The 27,850-nt window shown below is 35.9% G+C and overlaps 2 protein-coding genes across 3 annotated transcripts in view; one reads left to right on the forward strand and one right to left on the reverse strand.

Moving 5' to 3' along the window:
* LOC306883049 (choline transporter-like protein 1) lies at positions 1-27,428 on the forward strand. Of its 2 annotated transcripts, XM_079438117.1 has the most exons (16): positions 1-291; positions 1,195-1,284; positions 2,948-3,090; positions 11,500-11,636; positions 13,791-13,884; positions 13,984-14,153; positions 14,535-14,624; positions 16,242-16,408; positions 16,503-16,689; positions 17,354-17,522; positions 19,119-19,275; positions 20,169-20,252; positions 20,348-20,485; positions 21,893-22,129; positions 25,134-25,211; positions 26,969-27,428. In XM_079438117.1, exons 1-16 carry the CDS (start codon positions 268-270, stop codon positions 26,990-26,992), a joined length of 1,989 nt encoding a protein of 662 aa, XP_079294243.1. In that variant the 5' UTR covers positions 1-267; the 3' UTR covers positions 26,993-27,428. The 2 variants fall into 2 exon arrangements, with proteins under 2 accessions (XP_079294243.1, XP_079294242.1); XM_079438116.1 differs by having other exon boundaries at positions 25,134-27,422.
* Positions 15,904-27,850, reverse strand: part of LOC306883048 (TBC1 domain family member 2A-like) — a 35,705-nt gene continuing 23,758 nt past the window's right edge. The window contains exon 15 of the mRNA XM_079438115.1: positions 15,904-16,704. Within this exon, the coding sequence (XP_079294241.1) occupies positions 16,660-16,704 (45 nt within the window). The 3' untranslated portion in view covers positions 15,904-16,659. The remainder of the gene's footprint in view (positions 16,705-27,850) is intronic.

The following is a 27,850-nucleotide window of genomic DNA, read 5'->3' on the forward strand; positions in this document are numbered from 1 at the left end:
GTTCTTTTCCGGCTACACCTGCTCATCCCACCAGGAAGTGCCGGGCGATAAATCCTAAAGTAATAATCCCTTTTACCTGGAGCGAGAGGAGCGAACAAACATTATTATGCAGTGCATCCGGGGAAAGCCCTCCGATTAGATTCATGTGATCGACGCGCGCGATTAATGCAGGGTAAAAAACACACCGTCAACTCCCTGCAAGTTGGGGTTATTGTTTTCCTGCGGTGTAGCGTTTAGTTTTTTTGCGGTCCTAACCTCCCTCCGGCAATGGGATGCTGTGGAAGCGCAGAGGTAAGCGATGCTGCCCGCGACAAAACGTGATAGCATGTATCGAATCTGGCGCGGATGTGTTGATACATTGTTACATTGTTGCTGGCGCTGTGATACATTGTTTCACGGCTGATCGCCTTTGACGGGCCAATGAAGTGCTGTACTGTCGCTTGCACTGCATGTAATCCTATTATTGTGTCCTATGCAGTCGCACATAGCGATGAATGCATTTGACCATGACCGTTATGTGATGATTTCGCCTTTGCATCAAAATACCACGCGTTAGACCGTTGTCTTTGTTTTTTGCTTCACATCTTTATAATGTAGTGTGTCCTCTTACAACACACTGGTTACACAAAGGGGGTTATTTATTAATGGATATCAATTGTGGTCGGTGTTTGTTATGTGAAATTTCATTTTTGAATATGTCCGTTTTGACAGGTTACATTTGCGAGGCCTTATATGAAAATACTGTTTAAGGTTTGCAGCATGCTAACTCATTATTTAAAGAAGAAACTGACTTAGGTTGTTTTCTTGATTATTTTTATATTTAAGTGCTTGATAACCGATATGTAAAACGCAGTGATAATAATATATTTATGTTCAATTACTGACCGATGAAGGAATAGATAAGATAATAATCATACAATAATACTCAAATAATACAGTAATAACAACAACAATAATAACTTAATAAATAATGCAAGCTTATTTTTTTTTACTAATGTTTTTTCCCTATTTAATGCGCAGTGTTATTTTACCAAAATTGTAAATTTATGTATTTAATATATTAGAACTAATTAAGTGGAAAAAGTATAAATATTGGAAGAGGGTATTGCTTAGCAGTTTGTCTTTAATGTGAAGCCATGCTATTTGAATCAAACAATAATCATTTTAAGCACTATTGAATTGCATGTATTTCAGAGGCCAAAAAGAGAATGGAAACCTTTGGAGGACCGGAGCTGCACGGATCTGCCATGGTTCCTATTATTTACATTGTTCCTTGTGGGAATGGTAAGTCAACAGTTCACCTTATTCATAATTTATAGACAATATTGTGTTCATATATGCTGGTTTTGAAAGTATTTCTGGTCACACTGTGTATTACAGTCAGTGCTCATGTTGCTTTGTTTTTACATATATACAGATACTGAGTAGTTTTGATATACTGTACTACTTAATGATATACTAATGGAGATTTTTATAGTTCTAATTGGTCAGTTTTGGCATTCAACAGTCAGATGTTAATGACAGGTGTAATACTGTATTTCATATCCATGCATTTGTTTATTTATTTATTGTAAAAAAAAAAAGATAATGTGCACGCATCACAAAATAAACACAGAGAGGTAAATCAGGACTATGATGTGAAGCAGATGTAGAATGTAGGATTCTTGGACACCCTATGGTCTTTTTCTTCTCTCAATAAAACAATACAATAAATATCTAAAAAACAATAATTAATGCTGGAGCTGCATGAATATTTAAAATAAAATCAAAATTGCAACATGGCGTAGTGTGATTTAATTAATAAACTATGTGCTGTGTGTTTCAGAGTGTTCTTACACATGAGCAGCTCATTATCCGCTGGTGTTTGTAGCGGCTCAGAGCGGCTCAGTTTGAAGTAAATGCTGCTCCACATGAAAGAATTTCTGGATGTGTTCTGAGTTTAGGTCGATTTAACGTGCATTTGGAAACACAACATGCAGCAACCATCTTCTCATACTTGTAATGATAAGTGCTTATCAACAAAAGAGCAGCTTTAAAAGTGTAAATAAATGTTGGATGGTTTAATGTTTGAAAAGGAAGAAATTAAGGCATCTATAAATATTAGTATTGTAATTTTAATGTAGAATAAAATAATTATTAGTTTTCTTCATTTTTTTTTAAACAATAGTAATATTTGTTTATTTAGTAATTAAAAAAAAAAAATTGTAGTAGAAATAAATTATTATTATTATTATATATCCATATTGATATATCATCTCTGAATTCTGGCCAAATTGTGCAGCCATATAAACAAGCACAGCAAACCTAGAATAAAAAACAAAAAAAAAATTATGAGAAATGTCACAACTGGATTTTTTCCCCAAATCATGCAGCCTTAAATAAAGCCCATTTATTTAGTTAGATAGTTAGTGAATAGCCATATAATACTACATCCCACCATGATAATTCATGCATTACTGTTTTCAGGATGTGCAGAAACACCAAGCCTAAATATTTTATTGCTCGGCTTTTTTTCTTGAAATTTCTCCTTTGATAAATAGTGTTTTATCGACCAGCCACGATGAGTGTCATTTTGGTTTCTATTTCTGTGGTGTTTTACAGGGTACCTCCACCCAGTGTGAAATCTCACTGCTCTAAAATATCCTGTTCCACATACCAGTATAGTAAACATGAAACATGTTCTGATTGGTTGTAATTGTATGTGGTCTTACAGCAGTTTCACATTTAGTGTGAAAAGACAAATTTTCTTGTCACAGGACATTTTGGACATTGTGTTAATGTGTGTCTCAACATACATGTCTTACGCAAATGAAGAAACTCACAGGAATATTTAGATTTAGTGGTGAATCTTTCTATAATTAGGTTTATCCTGTGAATTATTTAGCCTTTGCTGCAAATGAGTTTTCCCACATCTTTTACTTTTTTTTTTTTTTCACTCTCATTCTAGTGTGGCATCTGTGGGTTTACCATCGCGACTGGAGGGGCGGCGCGGCTCGTCTTCGGATATGACAGCTACGGGAACACGTGCGGCCAACGCAACGAGCCCATCGAAGGGGTCCGGCTGAGTGGTCTCGACCATACTGACAGAAAGTGAGTCAGCTCGCCTTTCCTCCCTCTCTCAACCTTTTATTCTAAATTCGGCACCATCACATACCCTCGGTTTTTCTTCCTTCTCATTCTCTGCTTTTACACACCTGTTTTTCTCCGTCGTAAATGGTCAGCGGTGAAATCAGAGGTCTCCAGCTCTTGCCCTTCGATTATCACATCAATGCAAAAATGTCAAACGGCTGGCGTTTCACCTCGAGATGGCTGAGGACTATCTGAGCTACACACACAAGCCTTGAATAATTCAGTACAGGCCCTGAGGACGGTTACTGTCACAGTATGTGGCCCTTAATGGGTGCTAGCCTGCAGGAAAGACAGGTATTGCGGGGCATTTCATTTGCAGCTCTGTCAAATTATGGTTTTTGGCTCTCCGGTGTGGTTGAACTGAATTGTACTTAGCTTTTTAGAGATGACTCTGAGATCTGACTCATCACGAGGCAGAGCGATTCATTTGGTGGAGCATTCACTGGCTTGTCAGAGCAGATGTGAACTTAATAATGGCTTGAAAATGTCTTGCTGGAGCTGTCAAAGAGAGATGGGTGCACTAGCGGAGGGCATGCGGTTCACCTGTATATTTAATGATGTTTAGGCTTCATACAAATGCAATTTTAAGCTGTTATAGAGATGGTTCACCCTAACATTTTGTCATTATTTATTCACCCTCATGTCTTTTTAAACCTGTCTGACTTCCTGTGGAAGATAAAATATGTTTTTAAAAAATGTCTTGATATTTTTTTATTTTTATTATTTTTTTAATTGCCCATATGATGAAAGTCAATGAGGTTCAGTGTTGTTTTGACCCCGGTGTTATTATATTTTTTCTGTTATGTTTTGCAGGAGAAATAATGTTTTACAGGATTGTAGTGACCTGAGTAAATGATGACAGAATGTTTAGGTTAATTTCTCTATTTGACTTATGCAAATGTGTCACATGACTTAAAAACTTAAAAATATTCTTGTTTGGATCTTGATTTTTAAGCATCACCAAGAGCTTGTTTATGTCATGTTTAAGGTAATATGTAATCACAACCAGGCATTTTTTGAAAAAATAAATAAATAAAAGTTAATAAATATAAAAAAAAAAAAAAAAAATTGTCAACCCACACTACGTTTTTTACATTGATAATAAAAGCAGCAATGAGCAGCAAATCAACATTATAATTATTTCTGAAGGATCATGTGACACTGAAGACTGGAGTATTGATGCTGAAAATTCAGCTTTGTCATCATAGGAATGAATTATATTTTAAACTAGATTCAAATAGAAAACTGATATTATGTAAAAATAATATTATTATTATAATAATTCGCAATATTACTTTTTTTTTTTTGTTGTTGTTTTTTACTGAAGCCTTGGTAAGCATACGATTTTTTCTTTTTCTTGCCGACCTCAAACATTTAAATGGCAGTGTATTTAAACGCCATTTCTATCCACGTTGATCATGTTGATGTGTGTCTATTTCACAGTTCATACTGGGGGCAATCACCTTACAGGGCAATTTTCAAGTCACATTTGACATGAAATTGCTAATAAAACAATGCATAATTTGAATATATCATTTTATGTTTATGGTAAGAAAGTTCTTTGCTGTCCAGCCATGATAAAAATGATAGCCTTTGAGGACAGTAAAATTACATGTCATGTCAAATGGTCATTTACAGAATCTTTTTTTGTGATTAGCAGATTTTATGTTGGCGTTTCACATTTAGTAGTTTTTTCATGAGGGTGATGCTGCCTGTGTGTGATTTAGTACGTGTCTAGGTGTTTGCTTATCCTATTACAACCATATAGCTCTGAGTAATTGCTTCATTTATTCATGTCATAAAAGAGACAGGTGTGGTAAATACCACGTAGAGTGAGTTGTTCCTACAGGCAGGCGTGACTGCTCGTTTCTTGTCTTCCTCTTATTACAGCTTTAACTCTGGCTCAAAATATAGAACCACTAGAGACATGTAATCAACCTTGAGCAGCACTACACTAACTTCCATATCATTCTCTCTTTTTACACACATACACACACACACGCTCATCACCAACCTAGGCTCAGTGGAAATATGTGTCTCTGCAAACGTTTTTGCAAACTTCAAAAACGTACCTATACAAATATACCTATATCAATTCAAATCAATTTCAAGCTCCAGTGAACGACAGTGGCAGTAAAACACCAACAACTTTTATTACTTTTCACACAAATTATAATTACACGGGCAGATTAAAATGATTTTTGTGTGGTTTCTGGGACAATACTGTATTATGACCTCAAAACGCTTTTAATGCATGATTTGTAAACTTCAACATTTGGACTTTTGTATCACATAATCGGCTCCATATGTATGGCTTTTCTGACGTAGTAAACTTGCTCGGCAGCTCACCTGGTACGTTGTTTATTTCACTTACAATTACAGTGCTTGGGTGCCACAAGTCACCACAAAAGGGCTCAAAGGCTTTTAGAAGCAAGTTGAAATGGCATAGTTTCTTCAGCTAATGTTTTTTTTTTTTTCTTACATTTGCTTTTGTTAAAACCATTGGTTAGGTTAGTGTAAATGTTACTTTATTTTCTAACACAATATGCATTACAACAACAACCAGCGTAATAAAATGTTGCCAGTAGAGGTGGGCGTTATGGAAAAAATATCATATCACATGATTTTGATTCAGGAAAATCACGATTCTTGATTTTATCAGGAGTCTTTGTCATGTTGGTTTTACTACTTTGTAAGTTGTCTTAGCAGAACAGCCAAACAAATTTCCCTATTTTAAAAACAAAGTCTTACAAGGTAACAAAATGTAAAATAAAAAAGTATGGCAGATATTTAGACCAAAGTGGGTGAAGATAAAAAAGTATTTGTCATTATTTTGACTTTATAAAAAAAAATAAGAACAAAGACACATTAAAAATACACATAATATATAAATGAAACAAACATTGCTTTATTTTTCAGGTACAGTAGGTGTATTTAGCAGCAGCATTCAAGAAATTGAATGAATAATACATTTTACAATAAACGTTTACACGACAACATTTTCGGCCCAAAACTGGAAACTTTTTATGCGGTTTGCTTGTTTGTTTACACGACAACGGCATTTTGGGGACTGAAAACGCATATTTTTGAAAACGGGTTTCAAAGTGCAAGTTTTGAAAACGCTGCCGTTATCGTTTCCCTGTAAACAACGAATACTTGGGAATCTTTGAAAACGGTGAAGTCATGTGCATACATAGTACGTGTTAGGTATGCAGACATGCGCAGTACGTGTAGAGTTTAAAGGCAAGCGCGAACAAACGTACAACAATGGCGGAGTACATTGTACTGTTGTTGTTGCTTAAGAGTTTGCTAATGCTTCTTCAGCAAAGTGTGGATTTACTTGACCAATATTACAACCAACAGCGGAGACGCATCATATACATCATAAAATCGTCATTTCCCTACAGGTACTGTTTACTAACAAGGTGACAGCGCCAACTACTGGCCTGACATACGTAATGCAGCGTTTTTGGCCGTTTTCGCGGATATGTGTAAACGCAAATCGTTTTGAAAACGTTGTCGTGTAAACGTGAAACTTTTTAAAAATGCAAGGGAAAAACTTTTCCGTTTTTGACTAGATCGTTGTCATGTAAACGTAGCCTTAGACCACTTAATTTTATGATTGCTATTGGGATGTGAAGAGACTTTCAATCAGCATAAAAAAAATTCTAAAGACAATCACCTATTGCACCTTTAATACAGGATATCAGCACCCGGGTGATGAGAGAGGGTGCTCACTGCAGAGCCAAATGGGTGGAGCTGGAGCTCTAGCTCCCCCCCGCTGGATGTAATGGGTGGGGTTAGACACCACAAACCACACCCTAACCCTACCCTTACCCTATCGCTAAACATTACTCCACCCATTTGTTTCACAGAGGTGGAGCTGGAGTTGGTCAAACTCCACCCATTACCTCCAGAGAGGTAGAGCTAGAGGTCATTTGGCTCTGCAGTGAGCAGTATTGGGAGATGACGGCATAAAAGACAGAGTGAATCCAGAATGCGTATCCATCAACAGAAACATACATTAACCAAACCCTGTTTGTTTTATGTGTTATTTATAACAAACCATATTACAGATGCGTTGTCAGATATAAGTTGAATCGCAGTTCTAGTGCATGCCGAACCGTCTGTGGAGAATGGTACGGTTTAATTTTATTTAAAAATTTTTTTACAGACAACCGTTACACCCCTTTTATTTATTTATATATATATATATATATATATATATATATATACCACAGTGCCTATAGAAAGTCTTCATACCCCTTCATTTTTTCACATTTTGTTATGTTGCGTTCTTATGTTAAATTTTAAATTACTTTTTTTTCCCACATAAATCTACACCCCACTCACCATAATGACAAAGCAAAAACCAGATTTATCATAACTTTGCAAATTTATCAAAAAGGAAACACTGAAAAAATGACATTGCACAAATCTTCATACCCTTTGCTTTGACACTTGAAATTTAGATCAGGAGCACTCCAGTTTCACTGGATCGTCTTTGAGACGTTTCTGTACCCCGACTGGAGTTAACTTGTGGCAAAGTCAGTTGATTGGACATGATTTGGAAAGGCACACACACCTGTCTATATAAAGTTTAACAGATGAAATGGATGTCAGAGCAAAAACTAATCCATGAGGTCAAAGGAATGGCCTGCAGAGCTTAGAGACAGGATTGTGTTGAGACAGATCTGGGGAGGACTACAAAAAAAATTCTGCTGTGTTGAAGGTTCACAGGAGCATTTGGCCACCATAATCCTTAATGCATGAAGTTTGAAACAATCAGGACTCTTCCTAGATCTAGCCTCCTGGCCAAACTGAGCAATCAAAGGAGAAGGATTTTGGTTAGAGAGGTGATCAATCTGCTTGAGCTCCATGATCTTATATGGAGATGGGAGAAACTTACAGAAGGACAAACATCACTGCAACACTCCACCAATCTGGGCTTGATGGCAAAGTGACCAAACTCCAGCTTCTCCTCAGTAAATATACATGAAACTCGGATTGGAATTTACAAAAATACACCCAAATAACTCTTGAGTATAAAAAAAAAAGATTCTTTGGTCTGATGAAGCTGAATTCTTATTCATGTCTGAGGGAAACCAAGCACCGCTTATCACCTGCATAATACCATCCCAAAGGTGAAGCATGGTGGCGGCAGCATCATGCAGTGGAGGTGTTTTTCAGCGGCAGGGACTGGGGAAGTGATCAGAGAAGACGGAAAGCTGAATGCAGCTAAATGCAGAGATATCCATAATGAAAACCTGGTGCAGAGTGCTCAGAACCTCAGACTGGGCTGAAAGTTCACCTTCCAACATGACAATCACCCTACGCTAGGGATGTGCATCTCCATAACTGAGGCCGATGCGATACGCATCTCGATGCATAGCCAACGATACGATACATTGAAGATATATTTGAAGCAGCTAGCGATGCGATACGAGTCACCCCTATTACAATGCAGTGTGATCCAATTTTGATTCGATTCAACACAATGTGATTTGATGCAATACGATGCAATGGAAAAAATATGATCGCTTTTATTTCTTTGGATCAGACAGACAGCAAATCATAAATTAACTTGTGTCTTCTGACTTCTAATGCCTCGAGGCCTGTTTCATAAAACAAGTTTACCAGATACGCCAGGCTTATTTCAGTTAGTCTGACTCCCTGTCAAATTATTTGGTTCCATAAAGCAAATTTAACAAAGATCAACCTCAGTCACTGTGGCTACTTATGCTGGAAAGCTAACCTGGTTCAGGGCAGGCAAATTGTCAGGGTAAGCTGAGTTCCTCTAACACTGACCAATAGGAATGCAATGATATTATCACTGACTCTCTCACATACTATCATAGCCATACAGCTTTTGTCTCTGGTTTTATAACAGCTGTACCTTTTATAGTTAGAACAGATAGCATTAGAACATTACAATCTAACATTGCTCTTTAAAGCATTAACAATCACTAAAATAAAAGTTAAAATCACTAAATTAAAACTAAATTTTAACTGCTATAAGAAACGCACATAAACTCATCTGAGCTTAGTAGTTAGGACTGTATTGGCTTACATTTTATTTACCCATTACAATAGTTCCTTTACAGTTACTAATATCATAAAATGCATATTTGACTCAGAATTATTGTGCTCCTATTTTAGCGCGCAAAATTCCGATTCGACTATGAAAATCCTTAGTCGGGGACACCCCTAGAAGGCACATTAACTCTTTCACATTTATAACACTGTGTTTGCACATGGGTCGATATGCACAATTGGGCATTGATCTAAACATAAGATAGGCTTTTTGGAAATGCAAATTCACTCTCTGCCACGAGGTGGCGCTTTAAGAGTGGCTGTCCCCTGGTAACGGCTGTACACAAAGCAGTACGTAAACACTCATAAAAGGCTCATAAACACTGGTTTTATCAGGCAAGATGAAATGAAAATGTCAACGATACGTCTCTGAAGACCGTTGGTTTCCTTCAGAGATGCATTCACATAAAGACATCCGTGCCGTGTTTTGAAATGTGCAGCACTCAATTTATTCAGTGACATAATTGCCTTTTGAAGTTTGAAGTGCCCATCGGGCAGGGCGGAAGTACATTTTGGTAGCCCGACTGGAAAATACGATAGCCCCGGGACGTCAGGCTAGCGATTTTGCGAGCCCTGTGTATGTTTTCCCACAGGATTTTGTGAGACTGTGGTGGGTGGACCTCGGCCCCTCTAGGGGACATTATAAAGTTTAATTTTAAAGTAAATTCATCAATCTGGTGCACTTTGAGAGTTCAAAAGTAAGAGCTCCAAGTTACACAGGTTCAATGTGCAAACTAAACAAAGAAAAAAGCTGGTGAATTTATTTCTAATTAAAATTTAAAAGAGACTCAACCCCCTTTTTAGTTGTGAAATGGTGTCTCCGTTTCACAGGTGAATTTGGAAGCCAAACTAATAATAATAATAATAATTTTATATTATTATTCCTATGACAGTAATAATAGCCATATATTGTAAAACAATTGCACTGTGAAATAAAGGAGTGTTTCACAGGTATATTACTTTTCCTTACACTACAGTAGGGAAAATGCAATACCTTTGTCCTAATTTCTACACTTGCAAGCAGTGCCTAAAACTAACTTTTTGCCACTTCAGAAAATTTACTGGAAAATTTACTAAAATTTGAAACTGTTTTTGCAAAAAACAGGCATTTTTATAAATGATTCTCATTACGAATTTGTATGATTGTCATATTCATGCCTTACAAAAATATATAAAAATGTTACTGAGCAACTGACAAGTAACACTGTTTCAGCACATACTTTGAACCCTGGCTAACAAGCAGATAGAATGAAAGAATGAATCACATTTTCCACAGAAATATTAAGCAGCGCAACCGTTTTCAACTTTGACAATAAGAAATGTTTCTTGAGCATCAAATCAGCATATTAGATGATTTCTGAAAGATCATGTGACACTGAAGACTGGAGAAATGATGCTGAAAAATCAGCTTTTCAAACATAGTAATACATTTTAAAATGTAAAAATATATTAAAATACAAAAGTTATTTAAAATTGTAGTAATATTTCACAACATTTCTGTTTCTACTGGATTTTAATTAAATAATTGCAGTTTTGGTAACCATAAGAGACTTCTTTTAAAACCATTAAAAAACCTTACCGACCCCAAACTTTTGAACAACAGTGTATATGTAGTAAATTAAGCCTTTGTTGTTAAACAAGAAAATCCTGTTTTTCATGATATGTCCCTTTAAATTTCCAGTTTTATTTCCACCTCGAGCACTAATTTTGTCTCCAATTTTTAAAAGAAATTAAGCTGTTCTAGATGCCTGAATTTGTAGTTTGCTATATCAGGATGCTATTTCTTCTAATGCTTTCGCATTAGACTAGCCTCAGGTCAGATCTGGGCTACATTCTTACAGTAAACCTCTTCTTTGGCCAGGCTGTTTTAACAGGCTCTTTGCTAATGCTGAAGTGCTCTTTCCTCAAGCGCGTACGTCCCCTGCTACTGACAGTCTGTTTTTGTGCTGAACACACAAGACAATGGGTCCCTCGTCCCCGTGTGGGCGCCGTGCCCACTTCACTCCGCATGAAACACTGAAGTAAAGCCACGGCAGCAGAGGAGGCTTAGCTCATAAACAAGCTCTCAGTTGCCCTCTGCCAAAAAACAGGGCTGAACGGTCCTGTGACAAAAAATATCTGCTGTTCAGAGTTGATCTTTATCGCACAATGCCGTGTTTTAAGTCCCATGGTGGTATCAGATCAGACTCCTGCTTTGGTATTTAGTTTGTCATCATATTTGAGTTGGATACTCTTCCTGTCTTGAAAAATGAGACTTTATTGTTGTTTTATTCACAGATTCGTCTTTTTCCTGGATCCATGCAACATAGACATCATTCAGAGGAAGATAAAGTCCATGGCGCTGTGCGTGTCACAATGTCCCACCGAGGAACTGGCGACTTACTATGACCTCAAGAGGTTTGCCATGATGAATGGTGAGTTGGTCAACCAGCTAGCTATTGTGGGAATGTAACTTCATTGTCACAGATATAATGGTAGGACCTTGACTGGACATCTACCAATGGAAGATACAAAGGCGTTCATCATATATATGGTCGTGACCCCCCCAGTGTGTGTCTTTTCCGTGTTTCTTTACTCAGGGGCTCCAACAAGAGCACCACACACACATAAACACACACACATGTTCCTGTCAGGCGCAGGAACTAACTAAACAAAGATTCCACTGACCCGTCTTGCTGTAGGGTCTCTGTTGTTTACAGTCCAGTCTTGCTGTCTATAGGGTTTGACATGCCCCATCTGACACCAACGGAGAGTATAAATGAGATCATTGTTTGGCTGGAGTTTCACTGTGTTTTCTGTACATAAGGAAAGTTCATCATGGAGTTCACATTCATATTAAATGCTTAGTGAGTTGACGGTGATTTAATTGGTCTCATTTTACATCCCTGCTGAAAAAATTGCAGCTAAATTCAGTGTCTGATTGTATCTGTTTTTTAAATGGTTTCTAGCTCGTCATTTTTGGTTTGGGCAGTATGACAAAAAATGTATATGTCATGGTATGAGTAATTTTAAATAATAATAGTAATGACGATGTTACTAGTGATAGACCAAGATATTGGCCTGGACAGTTAATGATAGGGTGATGTTTGCCCATGTAAAGAAGATTAGAATGGAAGTCCCACTTTTTTCCCCAAATTCTATTGATAACATTGTCATTGAAATGTAAACAATTTCTGTTGTCATGTTTTTGTGAATTAGGCATTGAATCGGTGTTGTTATTGTTAACTAAAAATAAATGATTAAAATTAGTTTTTTTGGATAACTGAAATAAAGCTGAAATGAAACAAGTATTAGATGGAAACTTATTCAACTTATTTCAGTTAATTGCCAAGTCAACATTTTTCATTTTAATTTAAACAAAGATAAATAGAAAAAAAAGACAAGAATGACAAGGAATGTAACAAAAATGCTATAACTTAAACTAGAACTAAAAGGAAAACTGAATATATACAAACAAAAGCTTATTCAAAAAGTAACACTTTTATAGTGTATAAATAATGCAAAAATAACATGGCATTGACACATACATCAGTGGTGTGTGGTGGTGTTATGAAATGAGGAGGCAAAGTCCTCAGTCCTTAAATCAATTGTAAATTTATGTCCCAGTCATATTTTCTTGGTTAAATAAACATTACTTACACTATCAGAAAATAAAAAAAATTACATCAACAATGTAATCAATATTCTAATTATTAAAGCCATGTATGAATCTCATTAAATTAGTGTTTTTAAGCATCTTACATTTATTCCAAAATAATAACTCAAGGCAGTAACAATTTAAACAATATATTTTATTTGTGAACTTATGTTCAGCTATTAATTGTAATAGTTAACTTAACTGTTTATGAATTTTTTGGATCATCAGTCATCAGCGCTCTGTAAATATTGGTCACAGACACGGAAATTTAGTTTAAAATCACAGCCGAACTTAACCAGTCATATCCAATCATATCGCGATGTGACTTTCCCCCATTCATTCTCAATACCCCCCCCCCCCCCCCCCCCCCCCCCCAGCAAACTCACAGCACACTTTAGAAGGTCTGTTAAAACTCAATGGGCTCAGGGGAGTCGAGAGAGACACATGGGCTCTCGCTGTAACTTTACCTGCTGGTGTCGCTGTTGGACAGTGTTTCTTTCGAAAAATGACTGATTATACACGTTTTAATGTTATATTTTGTAATATTGGAGTTGTTTTATTTTTGTACTACAAATTTTTTTCTCATCTAATATTTTGAAACGCCACTGCCTCCCTTGCCTCCTCGGAGGAACCGTCCCTGACATTCATGTTTCATATCATCGTGAAGCAATGTCTATTTTTAGATAATCCAGTGAAGTTAGTGCTTTAAAAAGGTACTTTAGCTCATCATATTTCTATCTTTAAATAATAAATACTGCTCTGTGACAGAGCCAGGTGTCTAGTTAGAGCTGGTGGACCACCCTGATTAAGCTAGTCTAACCAGAGCTTGTTTCATCTTAAACTTATAAACTTGCATGTCTTGACCACCTTAGCATGACCTAGCATTATAGGGGTGATGTTGATTATAATGCATCTTTTTCTTCTGTTTTAGGGTCTGAGCTTTGTTCATATGAGTTACCTGGTCATAAGTACCCAAGCCTTCCAGAGCGCTTTGAAAAGTGTCCCAAACTTCCAGTACCAGAGAGGTATGAAACAAACTCTTGACAAACAAATTCTCCCTGTAAAGCACAGCTCTTCTCTCTCTCGATCTGTCCTCTATCCTCTGGTCTTTTGTATCTCTGCAGCAAAGCTCTTCCAGTGTTTAACCGCTGCACGCCGGTGGATATTTCCTGCTATGCTAAGTTTGCTGAAGCAGTGGTCACGTTTGTCAGTGATAACAGCATGTTAAACAGGCTGATTGCTGGGGTGGCGGCCAGCAAAGAGATCATTGTTGGGCTGTGTCTGCTGGCGTTAGGTAAACGTCTACTTTCTCTGGCTGCTGCTGAGGCTCATTTGATTCAATTTTTTGATTGTTTATCTGTAAAATTAGTTGATATGGATAATTACGGGACATAATATCATATCATATCATATCAAGGCTAATTAAGTTCTACACTATTAAGCATTAACAAACAACTATCTAAATCTAAGGTGCACCATTGTAATTATTGCAGTATTCTGAGCCACTATCAGACGAAGGCTGAAGTATTTTGTCCTCTCTTTTAAGATGACACGAAACCGCATTAACAACGCTTAAGTTTCATATTGAAATGCATTTAGATTACGCTTAACTACTAATTGTAGTGTAGTCTGGAGTCTTCCTCTAACTGCTGATCCTGTTTTGTGCATGCTGCAGTTTTGTCCATGATCCTTATGGTGATCGTTCGTTACATCTCTGCTATCCTGGTTTGGATCCTCACTGCACTGGTGATTCTGGGTTCCCTGGGCAAGTCTGCTTTCTCTGCTCTTTTCTCACCTCCTAAGCTGAGAATGGCATCCTTTCTTTCTTCATTTGCATATCCTATTCTTGAGTGCAGAATAGCATATTCTGATTAGAACAGTTTGGCCACTTGTCAATATTATATATATATAATTATTATTATTTATTTTTTTAATCCGTATTATTATTATCATTACAATTAATATTTTATATATTTTTTCTATTCTATATGTGACCCTGGACCACAAAACCAGTCTTAAGTGTCAATTTTTCGAATGTTTTAGATTTATACATAATCTGAACGCTGAATAAATAAGCTTTGCTTATTACATTACAATTACATTTCCATTGATGTATGGTATGTTAGGATAGGACAATATTTGGCCGAGATACAAAAAATACAAAATCTGGAATCTGAGGGTGCAAAAAAATCTAAATATTGAGAAAATCGTTTTGATATATTTATGGTAAGAAATTTACAAAATATCTTCATGGAACATGATCTTTACTTAATATCCTAATGATTTTAGGCATAAAAAAAAAAAAAAAAAAGGATAATTTTGACCCATTTGACCCAATGTATTTTTGGCTATTAATACAACTAAACCCCAGCGACTTAAGACTGGTTTTGTGATCCAGGGTCATATATATATATATATATATATATATATATATATATATATATATATATATATATATATATATATATATATATATATATATATATATATATATATATATATATATATATATATATATATATATATATATATATATATATATATATATATATATATATATATATATATATATATATATATATATATATATATATATATATATATATATATATATATATTCTGTTTTATTCTAAGTAATTTAATTTTGTTCCTTTTTTAAATTGAATTTTGTTTTATTTAATGTTGTTTTATTTTAATAATATATTTTTAAATAATATTTTACATTTATTTTGCTCTATTTTATTTAGTTTGATTCTATTTTAATATTTTGCTTTATTCTATTTTCTTGTTTTTATTATTATTATTATTTTATTTTGTATTTTATTTTATTTTGTCCTATTATTATTCTAATTGTATTTTGTTTTAAGAACGCTGATTTATTTTATTATTTAAAAAATAAATATTACTTTACATTTTATTTTGATTGATTTTCTAGTTTTATTATTATTATTATTTTATATTCTATTTTATTTTGTTCTATTTAATGTTTTTTTTTTTTTTATAATTTAAAAAAAATATTTTGCTATTTTATTTTGTTTGATTTTATGTCATGCATTTTTATTTCATTTTATTTTTCTCAAACTATATATTTTTTGCCAGGTTTCAAAAGTACTAAACAGTTATCTTAATACTGTATATTATAATGATTTGATGTCTGATTTTACTTCAGGAAAGATATTCTGTTTATTGTAAATGGTATTTTTGCCTGAAAAACAGACTAAACTGTATAGAATATCACTGTTCATATCGACTATCTGCCAGAATGATGTGTCTGTTCCAATGGGATGCACAGTAATGCAATCCCACACAGTTGAATTCTAGGCTTACACCTATTTTTACAGTGTTGAATGTGAATATGATGTCTGTTCTTGGCTTTTCTCAGGAGGTACCAGCGTTCTGTGGTGGTTGTACATAGACTATAGAATTACAATGAATGAGACCATGACTAAAGATCTGAGGGAAACAGAAGAACCCAACGGTGGCATGAAGACCACCAAAGACCACGCTCAAGGACTGCTCATCTACGCCGTTTCAGCGACTGTGTTCACTGTAAGCCCTGATGGAAAGTGAAATATGAAAGAGATCCCAGCTGGTGTTTTTGTTGTTTTGCATGCTGCTAATTTCCATCTTTCTGCTCCTGTAGGGAATTTTGTTGCTTCTGATGTTGTTTATGAGGAAGAGGGTGGCTCTGACCATCGCCCTGTTCCATGTGGCGGGAAAAGTGTTTATCCACCTGCCGCTGTTGGCACTGCAGCCCTTCTGCACGTTCCTCGCTCTTTCTCTGTTTTGGCTCTACTGGATCATGGTTCTCCTCTTCCTCGGCACCACTGGTGAGATGAAGAATCCTGTGGGTTTAAAAAAAAAAGAAAAATAAACTTCTTTCATCAGTTACATCCCATTATTTTGTTCTAAACTTTATTTGTTCTAGAATTGTTTATCAAAGTCTGCTTTCAATGAATGAAGAAAAACAGCATTCATTTTGTTTAACTTCTTTTTGTTTTTATTGAAGAAAGTCATGACTTGATGATGGGTAAATGGTGTCAGACTTTTGGTTGATTTTTGGTTGAAATATCTCTTAAAATATGATATTTTAATATAAATATTTTAAATGTAAAAATTATCAATCCTAATACTGTACATCATAATGTTTTAATGTCTGATTTCACGTCAGGAAACATATTCAAGTTAAGTTTGGTATTTCTGTTATCACTCATGTAATTATATTTTGTTGCCCCTTTAATAACTTAAGAATGCATACTTTTGAAGTACAGATGTGCAAAAGGAAATATTAATGTAACTTTAGGAATTGCTTTGCTTTGCATTTATCTCAGACGTAATGTGTATAAGCCTTAAAATACACATAATGTAGGACATTTATGTACTGTAGCACAAATTAACTGACTTTGCATGGGCATCTTGTTCTCATTTTAAATGTGTGTTACTATTGAAGAAAGAAAAAATCTCTGGCTGCAGCTTGTACACTCGTGTCCACAGGGAACCCGGAGAAGAATGAGGATACTGGCCTGGTTGAGTTCAGGCTCACAGGAGCGCTGAAGTACATGACCTGGTACCACGCAGTGGGACTGATCTGGATCAGCGAGTTCATCCTGGCTTGTCAGCAGATGACCGTATCCGGTGCTGTGGTAACCTACTATTTCACAAGGTCTGTATTTTTTTTAGTGAAAATGCCCTCAAATACCACTTTTCTTATTAAAGGTGATGTGGTTAATACATTTTGATGATATTTGAAAATATTTCATTTGATGACATTTTAAAATGCAGAAATGGCCATAATTAAGGGTGCTTTCACATCTGTAGTTCGGTTCATTTGGTCCAGACCAAAGGCGAAAAAATTATACATTGTAGCTATTTTTAGCTGTTTTGGTTCCTTTTCACACCACACTGTTTGCTCTGGTCCGAACCAGCTGAAACAAACCAAAATGCAGTCACGTGACAACATCCGCTTCACTTGTTGGCTAGATGTGTCTTTGAACGCATTCCCTAAACTGATTTTCGATTGGTCAGAAAGAGCGTGCGGCAAAATTCCAATGGTGCTCCAGGAAGTAAACAAACACAGGAGTAAAATGCAGCAGACAGCACACTGCTATTACATTATTATTACAAATTTCTACAAGGCTCCGCACCTCCTCACAACCCCAAGTTTGTCTGCAACCTGTCATACTAAACCGCAAACTGTCAACAAACACTTCCTTATCCCATAATGCACAGCGCAGCTGACTACGGCAGCTGGTTTAGTCCAAAAATGCGCAGTTCTTTTTGCAGTTGGGTCTGTTTGAGGTCAGATCGCGTTCTCACCACAAACGAACCGCTCCAGGGTTCGTTTGAAAGCGTGCTGAGACCACCTCTTCTAGGAGGTTTCGGTACGCTTGTTTGGTCCGCTTTTGGTGCGCACCCGAGTGCGATTGCTGCATTCTCACCTGCCCAAACGAACCGCACCAAGAGGGAAAACGAACTCTAGTGCGATTCAACCAAACTAAATGAGGCAGGTGTGAAAACACCCTAAGTCTCTTGTTGGTTGATTTTCATGAAGTTGTGGCACTTTCAAAATTTCTGTCTGCTTGAGTTTGCTTAAAGAAATAATTCACCCAAAATGAAAATTTTCCCCAAAAAAATATACTCACCCTCAGGCCATCCCAGATGTAGATGAGTTTGTTTCTTCGTGGGAACAGATTTGGAGAATCTTTTGATCTTTTGCAGTGAATGGGTGCCGTCAGAATGAGAGTCCAAACAGCTGATAAAAACATCACAATAATCCAACTCCAGTTTATCAATTATTGTCTTGTCTATGTTTGTGATAAATCAATCATTAAGACACCTTAATGTTTTTGCTTCAGGCTAAAATATGTGTCCATGGATTATGGACCTTTTGCTTCACAAGATGCTAACTGATGGACTGGAGTCGTCTGGATTACTTGTGGATTATTGTGATGTTTTTATCAGCTGTTTGGACTCTCATTCTGACGGCACCCATTCACTGCAGAGCATCCATTGATGAACAAGTGATGTAATGCTAAATTTATCCAAATTTGCTCCGATGAAGACAAACTCATTTACATCTTGGATGACCTGAGGGTGACTACATTTTTCAGCTAATTTTTATTTTTGGCTGAACTATAAGCCTATAATTGTACTTGTCTTCAACTAATCCTGTATTCATGAAGTTGTTCTTGAAATAGCTCACAGTTGCAACCTTGATGCGTTTTTTTTTGTTGCAGTAATTCATTTCATATCCATGCAGGGACAAAACCAAACTCCCGGTGACGCCCATCCTGTCATCAGTGCTGCGGCTGGTGCGGTATCACCTGGGCACTGTGGCAAAGGGCTCCTTCATCATCACCCTCGTCAAGATCCCACGCCTCATTCTCATGTACATCCACAACCAACTCAAAGGAAAGGTAGGGAGTCAGCTCGCTTGACGTGTCCTTGGGCTGTTGGATCTAAATTGCAAATCTCTCTCGTTGCAAGAATCTTAACTGACATCATGAATATTCGTGCTTATGGCATACAGTTTTCATTAGGACAGGAAAGTTCTTATGTAGTGATTTTGGGACAATGACATACACCGTTAACTAATATTATGACGTTTTTTTTAGGAATATTATGCTATGTTTGAATGTCTTTATAGTTTTTATTAATTTTTATTTATTAGTTTTAGTTATTTTAATACTTCAGGTTAAAATAAAATAATTTTATCTATTTTCTTTCTATATTTTGTTTTCTTTTTGTTTGTTTATTTTATTTCAAGAAATATATATTTTTTATTTGTATAGTTTTAGTTTTATTAATGGTAATCCTGGGTGTGTTTTTAAAAAAAATATATTTTCTTTAGAATGGTGTTTACTGATAAACACTGCACAATAAAATCACTAAAGTAAATAGGCTCAATTTTGACTTGCAGTTTTTAAGAAAAATGCAATGGCTAAAAGCTAAGTGGAAAAATATATTGAATTGGCTTTTGCTTTTTGAATCAGCAATCAGGTGATCATTACTTTACTTGTCTGAAAATCTTCTTCTACATACTTATTTGAGCATTATCTTGGTGTGTTGGGTGGGTATCTTTTGAAGTTAATGCTGAAAGCTATTTATTATTACTGTCCTCTTGGGTTTTACTTAGGTGACGTATCATTTACTTGATATATGGCTGGGGATCTTGGGAATATAATGAACTCTAATAGATAACAGTGCCAGCTTTATAGAGGCAGAATTGGAGCATTAAGCAAGAGGCTGACAAATGTGCATCAGACATGCACTGTGGAAAACGTTTGCCCTCGTTCTGATTCTGTTCCAGGAAAACGCTTGTGCACGCTGCATGCTGAAGGCCTGTATCTGCTGTCTGTGGTGTCTGGAGAAGTGCCTCAATTATTTGAATCAGGTAGGTTAGTCGATAGATAACTCATACTGTGCAAATTGAAGTAGAAATTGTAGCTCTTTTTGTGTGATGTATTAATTCTTGCGATCTATTTCTAGAATGCATATGCGGCGACGGCCATAAACAGCACCAGTTTCTGCACCTCGGCCCGCGATGCCTTCATGATCCTGGTGGAAAACGCTCTTAGGGTGGCAACCATCAACACCGTTGGAGATTTTGTTCTCTTTCTGGGCAAGGTGAAGGACAGATGAGTTTTGATAGTGGTCGTCAAGTATTTAAAAAACAGCTTAACTGTTATTTGAATAGTGGAGTTTTTTTTTTGTGTGTTGACATTATTGTTCAAATGTACTATTTTGGGGTCAGTAAGATTTAATTTGAACGTTTTACCGTAGCAAGGCTGCATTTATTTGATTTAAAATACAGTAAAAATAGTAATACTGTGAAATATTATTGCAAATGTAAAATGTAATTTATTCCTGTGATGCAAAGCTGATTTTTCAGCTTTAAGTGTCACATGATCCTTCACAAATCATTCTAATATGCTGATTTGCTGCTCAAGAAACATTTCTTATTATTATCAATGTTGAAACACTAATTTTGTGGAAACCATGATAGGCTTCTTGATGGATGAATAGGAAGTTCAAAAGAACAGCATTTTTTCTCTTTATTTTCATTTATCCAAACATTTTGTATAGTAGTGTATCATAGTTTCCACATAAATATGAAGCAGCAAAAACTCGTTTCTTGAGCAGCAAATCAGCATATTAGAATGATTTCTGAAGAATCATGTGAAGACTAGAGCATTTTTAAACAAATAAATGCAGCCTTGGTGAGCTTAAGAGACTACTTAAAACTCCATAAAATACTTAAAATATCATTATTGTCACTTTTTGGTCAATTTAATGTCATCCTTTCTGAATAAAAATATTAATTTATTTATTTAAAAAAAAGAAAAACTTACCCCACACATTTTAATGGTAGTGTATGTGTATGTCTTTTTTGTTTTTATTTTTAATTATTAATTGCCAATAGACTTCAGTTTTTTACCATCCAGCAAAACCATCATTTATTGCTTTCTATTCATTGCAAGTTTGTAATTATTCTTGAACTCCTTTTTTAATTCAGTTGACTCGTATGAAAAGATTTTTTATGAGGTGAGGCCAGATCTAGTTTTAGGTTTTCTATTGAAGATAGTTTAAAAAACTTTAGTGAATTATTATTATTATTATTATTATTATTATTAGCTTTTTTCATATTTTGCTACATTTTAGCTTGTTTCAACCACAATTACAAAATTTTTAATTTGACAATTGTTGTGTCCTTTAAGCTAACAGACATGCACTAAAAGCCTCAATATAAACAATAAGTTTAGACCAGCATAAATATTCATGGTAGTTCAAACTGGTTTATGCTGGTTGTGTCGGTGTGCCTCGACTAGTATACCTATCTTAACACAATTTAAACGGTTTTAAACTGTATCTTATTTATGAAGCTGGATTACCAAGGTGGCCTTGATGGATAAGAAGCCTAAAAGACACATCAGCATCCCATGCTGGAGATCAACTATGCTCGACTTCTCCGCATGCTTTTTTTGTACTTTTTATACCCAATAATTGAGCATTTGCATATTTATCCCCATGCAGATCCTGATCGTGACGTGCACGGCGTTCGCTGGGGTGTTAGCGCTGAACTATCAGAGAGATTACACCGAGTGGGTCCTGCCGCTCATCATTGTGTGTCTGTTTGCGTTCCTGGTGGCACACTGCTTCCTGTCCATCTTCGAGATCGTGGTGGACGTGCTCTTCCTCTGCTTTGCCATCGACACCAAATACAACAACGGCACACTTGGGAGGGAGTTCTACATGGACAAGGCCCTGATGGTGAGTCACCGCTGAAGGTTGTAGACTATCTGTGCAATTCTCTCCTTCTGTCTGCTGTTGGATCAGAACACCATAAATAGTCTCAGTGTTGAGAGCGCACTTGCCATCTGAGTCACGTTTCTGTTTTGTGTTGTAGCTTGGTTCGTCTTTTGAATGCAGGCTCTCTGCTGGCCTGGATACGTTAATATTTTAAGATTCAGATGGTGTCCCAGATATTCTCTTTGGACAACTTTCAACTTTTGTTTTGAAAAGCTTGTTGATTTTTCAAGGGGAAAAACTCACACAAGGCTGGTTTCTTATGTGCTCTTATAAAGCTGCTTTCTACGTTTCACATAGTCAACCAAATCGTGTAGCCAACAGCTTTGAGATATCAAAGGAGAAGGCTTGAGCCTTGAGGTGCTGCACAGAATCACGGCCCCTCAGAAATGCAAAGTCGCTAGCATTATAGGTTGTAGCACAGCAACAGACTTTGGAACATGTCAACTGCTTTCTTTCTCAGAGCTGCTTTGGGCAAAAATATCTGTTCAGTCTGCAGTTACTGGCACCATTTCAGAACATTTTTGGTGGGAAAACTGTTTTCCAACTGCACGCTGAGGAACTGTAGCCTAGTCTGATTGAAAATGGTCTTCTGGTGTAAGGAATGTGGAATAGAATTTGCAATTGTTATGAGAGCGATCTTAACAAGTTGCGGAAGTGATCTGCTATTGGTGACATATCATTCATTTTGCTAAATCATCATTCCATAAGTGGAACAATTGGAAATGATGATTTGGTTAACAGAAAAAAACTACACAAAAGTTTTAATAAATCAAAACTCTAATAAAACAAAGATATTGGTGTGTTTTACAAGAAAATACTATTTCTACTTCAAAAATGTATTACACATTTAATTCAATGTGTTACTTGCCATTTCTTTGTAATTTGTAAAATTTGTAGCTTTCTTTTTTTCTTTTTTTTTTTTTTTATAGATATATATGTATGCATGTAAATTACATGCATAAATATCCACTGAAAAAATTTGAATTATTCTTTAATTTTATATATATATATATATATATATATATATATATATATGTATATGTGTGTGTATATACGTGTGTGTGTGTATGTATATATTTATATATATATAAATAAACGGGTAAAAATTCGAATATCGTGAAAAACTGCATTTTTTTTGTAACTTATTTCAAAAAGTGAAACTTTCATATATTTTAGATTCATTACATGTAAAGTAAGACATTTAAAAAAAAAAGTTTTAATTTTGATGATTAGACTTTACAGCTCGTGAAAGTCAAAATCCAGTATCTCAAAATATTACAGTATTTCCTAAGATCAATCAAAAAAAAGGATTTGCAAAGCATAAAAGTTCAAGTTCTTTAAAGTATGTTCATTTATGCATTCAATACTTGGTCGGGGCTCCTTTAGCACAAACTCCAGCATCAGTGAGGAATGGCATGGAAGAGATCAGCCTGTGGCACTGCGGTGGCACTATTGAGTCTTCAGCTCGTCTGGATTGTTGGATCGACTGTTTCTCATGTTTCTCTTGAAAATATCCCATAGATTCCATATGGGGTTCAGGTCAGGCATGTTGGCTGGCCAATCAAGCACAGTAACACCATGGTCAGCAAACCACTTGGAAGTGTTTTTGGCAGTGTGGGTAGGTGCTAAAGTCCTGCTGGAAAAGCAAATCAGCATCTCCATAAAGCTTGTCAGCAGATGGAAGCATAAAGTGCTCCAAAATCTCCTGGTAGACGGCTGCATTGACTCTGGACTTGATAAAAACACAATGGACCAACACCAGCAGACGTCACGGCACCCCAAATCATCGCTGACTTCAGAAACTTCAAACTGGACTTAGAGCAGCTTAGATTCTGTGCCTCTCCTGTCTTCTCCAGACATTGATTTCCAAATGAAAAGCAAAATGTACTTTCATCTGAAAAGAGGACTTTGGACCACTGAGCAACAGTCCAGTTCTTTTTCTCCACAGCCCAGGTAAGATGCTTCTGCCGATGTTTCTGTTTCAGAAGTGGGTTGGTAGCCCTTTTCCTGAAGACATCTAAGCTTGGTGACTCTTGATGCACTGACTCCAGCTTCAGTCCACTCCTTGTGAAACTCTCCCAAGTGTTTGAATCAGCTTTGCTTGACAGTATTCTCAAGCTTGCTGTCATCCCTGTTGCTTGTGCACCTTTTCCTACCCAATTTCTTCCTTCCAGTCTACTTTGCATTTAATATGCTTTGATACAGCACTCTGTAAACAGCCACTCCTTTCAGTAATGACCTTCTGTGACTTACCCTCTTTGTGGAGGGCGTCAATGTTCGTCTTCTGGATCATTGCCAAGTCAGCAGTCTTCCCCATTATTGTGGTTTCAAAGAACAAGAGAGACCCTGAATTTATACTGTAGAGATGTTCGTTTAATGAAACTCAAATATAAATATTCTAATATATTGAGATAATGGATTTTGACTTTCATGAGCTGTAAGCTCTAATCATCAAAATTAAAACAAAAAAACTTTTGAAATGTCTTACTTTACATGTGAAGAATGTAAAATATATATGAAAGTTTCACTTTTTTAAATAAGTTACAAAAAAAAAAAGTTTTTCACAAGTGTGTGTGTGTGTGTGTATATGTATGTATGTGTGTATGGATGGATGTGTGGATGGATGGATATAGATATAGATATATATTAATCTACAATATTTTTTCTGCCAGAATAAGCATGAATTCTTTCAGTAATTGCTGATTTTTTTTCATGTTACAGTAATGAGAATTTGGAAATAAAACATGCTTAATTACCATTTAAAGGTCTTAATGCTTCTTACATAAGCTAATAATCTTTTATTACTTTTTTATTTTGGGGTGAAATATGATTTGCACATTCACCCAAACATACTGTGGCAGAGATAGTAGGTTTCAGACTGAGAAATCAAACCTAGTGTGACAACAGCCTCTAGGAAGCAGCTGTACTGGACTATAATTTGATTTATTACTTTTCTCTCCTGCAGGAGTTTGTGGAGAACAGCAGGAGGTCAATGGCAATGGAGGAGCGGGGGCGCAGCAAGCGTGCCCGTCCCAAGGAAGAGGTAGAGTTGACGGAGGTTAAGGCCATGGTGAGTGGTGACGTGGGTGTGGCAGGGGCGGAGTGGCAGGCCTTGCAGGAGTTCCACCTGTACTACCTGCTGCTGTGTGTGCTGATGGACTGGGCCCTGTCGGAGCACACACTGGTGCTCTGCCTCACACAAGACATGATCATCTTCCTGTCTGTCTGCCTGCCCACCTCCACCCTCTTCTTCCTGGTCACATTGCTCCAGAACACACCGGTGGCTGCTGCTGCATGCTGACTAATGCTTCCTCACCTCCTTCATCCATCTATCATTTCATCTATCCTTTCTATGCATCGCACTAACAGAGCATGAACTTCTCATTTTCTCTGTGGATTGTTATTATTTTTTCATTCCATTCTTGCCTCTTCTTTTTTATTGACTGTCTTGAACTCATATGGCAGCTATAAAATGTTCTTATATATCCATTGCCTTAAAATCACCATGTTGCTATTTGAAGGACAGATAATTGAAACTGCCAAGCTGGAAAAACAAGAGGAGTAGAGAAAAGGAAAGACGTTTATCTCTCACGCTGATGGTCATATTTTCCATAACTCTCAATTAGCAAATGATTGATAACCACAAAAATCCTTACTTTCAAGATAAACAATGGGAAATTGTGCAGTTTCACTATCAAAATAATAAGTGGGTCAGGAAGAACAGTTTGTTTGGTGGCATAAGATTAGGACTGACTGTACAGTATATGGGTTGTTGACATAAAATGCTAATCATTTCTGTGTGACTCCTCAAATTTACTCGGTGTATTGTAGGATGACTAGTCAGTTTTAAAGAAAACCATCTGACCCTGATCACTCACTAATTGACCATTCATGCTTTATTTAAAGGGATAGTTCACCCCAAAAATTAAAATTTTGTCATTAATTACTCACCCTCATGTCATTCCAAACCCGTAAGACCTTTGTTCATCTTCAGAACACAAAATAAGATATTTTTGATTAAGTCCTAGAGCTTTCTGACCTTGCACAGACAGCAACACAACTGAAAGCGTTCCTTTGGATCCCACTGACTTTCATTGGTGAACTGAATTTTTACATAAACTAAATATACACTTTTCCTTACACAATGCATATAAATTGTATACTATACTCATGTTGTTAAAGCAACTGTATGTATGTTTTGTTTTTGTTTTTTTTAAATCTTGAAATCATTTAGATGGTACACTGACTTTAAAAAACGTGAAAGGCTTCTGTTTCTTTCCCATGCTCTCCCACAAATGTCTGTTATAGGAGTATGTAAGTTTGGTGAGTGGGGAAATGCAATTCTGTGGAAAGGGTGGATTGTTTTATGCCAGCAACAAATGGACGTGTTTGGTTATCCACTATAATTGCAACTATAATTCCACTCAGCTGTAGGGGACTCAAAAGTCACAAAAATACACAAAACTACATGCAGTTGCTTTAGAAGTTCATGGTCATTTTAAAAGTGCACATTTGTCAACTATCCATATACTCTCCATGTTCCTGAAATTCTGTTACTATGAATAGTGTTGAAGTGTTTTAGGGTTGAGAATCTGGTTTCAAGACAGCCTTTAACATCCATCATAACAACCTCTCCATATGCATGTTTCTCACACCTATGCAGTTTTATGGTTTTTAACCCATTTATTTGGCATTCTGCTGCTTGAAATTGATGAAGTGGACTAACTCCTCCAGATCAGTTGATTGGTTGTTGGTTTGTTTGGAAGTAAATAAGACTAATAACGTGTTTCTTTCCTGTAGGCTCCCGGGACAAGCTCTGCTTGACCAAAATCAGCCCATGGGACTTTTTAAAGACATTCCAAAATGTTTATTTTTACCAATGTGTAACATGTTTACTATGGTTTCACTCCAGGGAATACAATATTTTAATAAGAAACTGTAAAAAATGAAATAACAATGTAATGAAGCACTTTATATTGGAGCGCTGCATATTTTAAAAAGCCTGATGCATTTTTCGTAGTGATGTCCTTTTTATAAGACTAAAAAAAACAAAAACAGTTGCCATCTAGTGAAACACAGTTAATAATGTCTAGAATCACTGTTTTTATTGTGATTTTTTTTTTCATAACAAACCTTTTTTTTTTTTTATTGGTTTTCTTTGCGTTTATGAGAAACCCACATACTGCAGTGCAGCACTTGTTCTTTTGTTTGATTTAATTCAAATAATGAAGCATCTACGCTTTTTTATTTCTTAATTTTCAAAAAAAAAAAAAAAAAAATGCTTGGTTGTTATTTTACTAAAATAATGTAACCATGCCTGAAAATGAGGGCCTTGTCCTTGCATTTCACTTGTGTGTAAAAAGGTTGGTTGGTTTCCCTCCAATGGGTGGTAATTGTAGTTTGTTTCTAAGTTGCGATAAAACTGTAAAAGTCCAATTTTCCTGCTGTGACTATTAGTGGGTCTGGGAGGAAGACATTAATGGTTTCTGACTACAATCCACAGTTGTGTAACTATGAGTGACATTACAACAAAAATCACATATAAACAACAAATAAAACAAACAACTGTTCAGTTACACTACAAGAAGATTGGAATCGTTATGATTTTTTGTTTTTGGAAGTCTCTTATGCTCACAAAGGCTGCATTTATTTGACCAAAAATATAGTAAAAACAGTAATATT

The sequence above is a fragment of the Barbus barbus genome (genome assembly GCF_936440315.1).
Source record: "Barbus barbus genome assembly, chromosome: 17".
Lineage (NCBI taxonomy): Eukaryota > Metazoa > Chordata > Actinopteri > Cypriniformes > Cyprinidae > Barbus > Barbus barbus.

Excerpts from the sequence above, each read along its gene's own strand:
- LOC306883049 (XM_079438116.1), top strand. The coding sequence starts at position 268 with ATGGGATGCTGTGGAAGCGCAGAG. Across the intron at positions 1,285-2,947 it reads CATTGTTCCTTGTGGGAATG|TGTGGCATCTGTGGGTTTAC; the intron begins GTAAGTCAACAG and ends CTCTCATTCTAG. Across the intron at positions 17,523-19,118 it reads GTAACCTACTATTTCACAAG|GGACAAAACCAAACTCCCGG; the intron begins GTCTGTATTTTT and ends ATATCCATGCAG.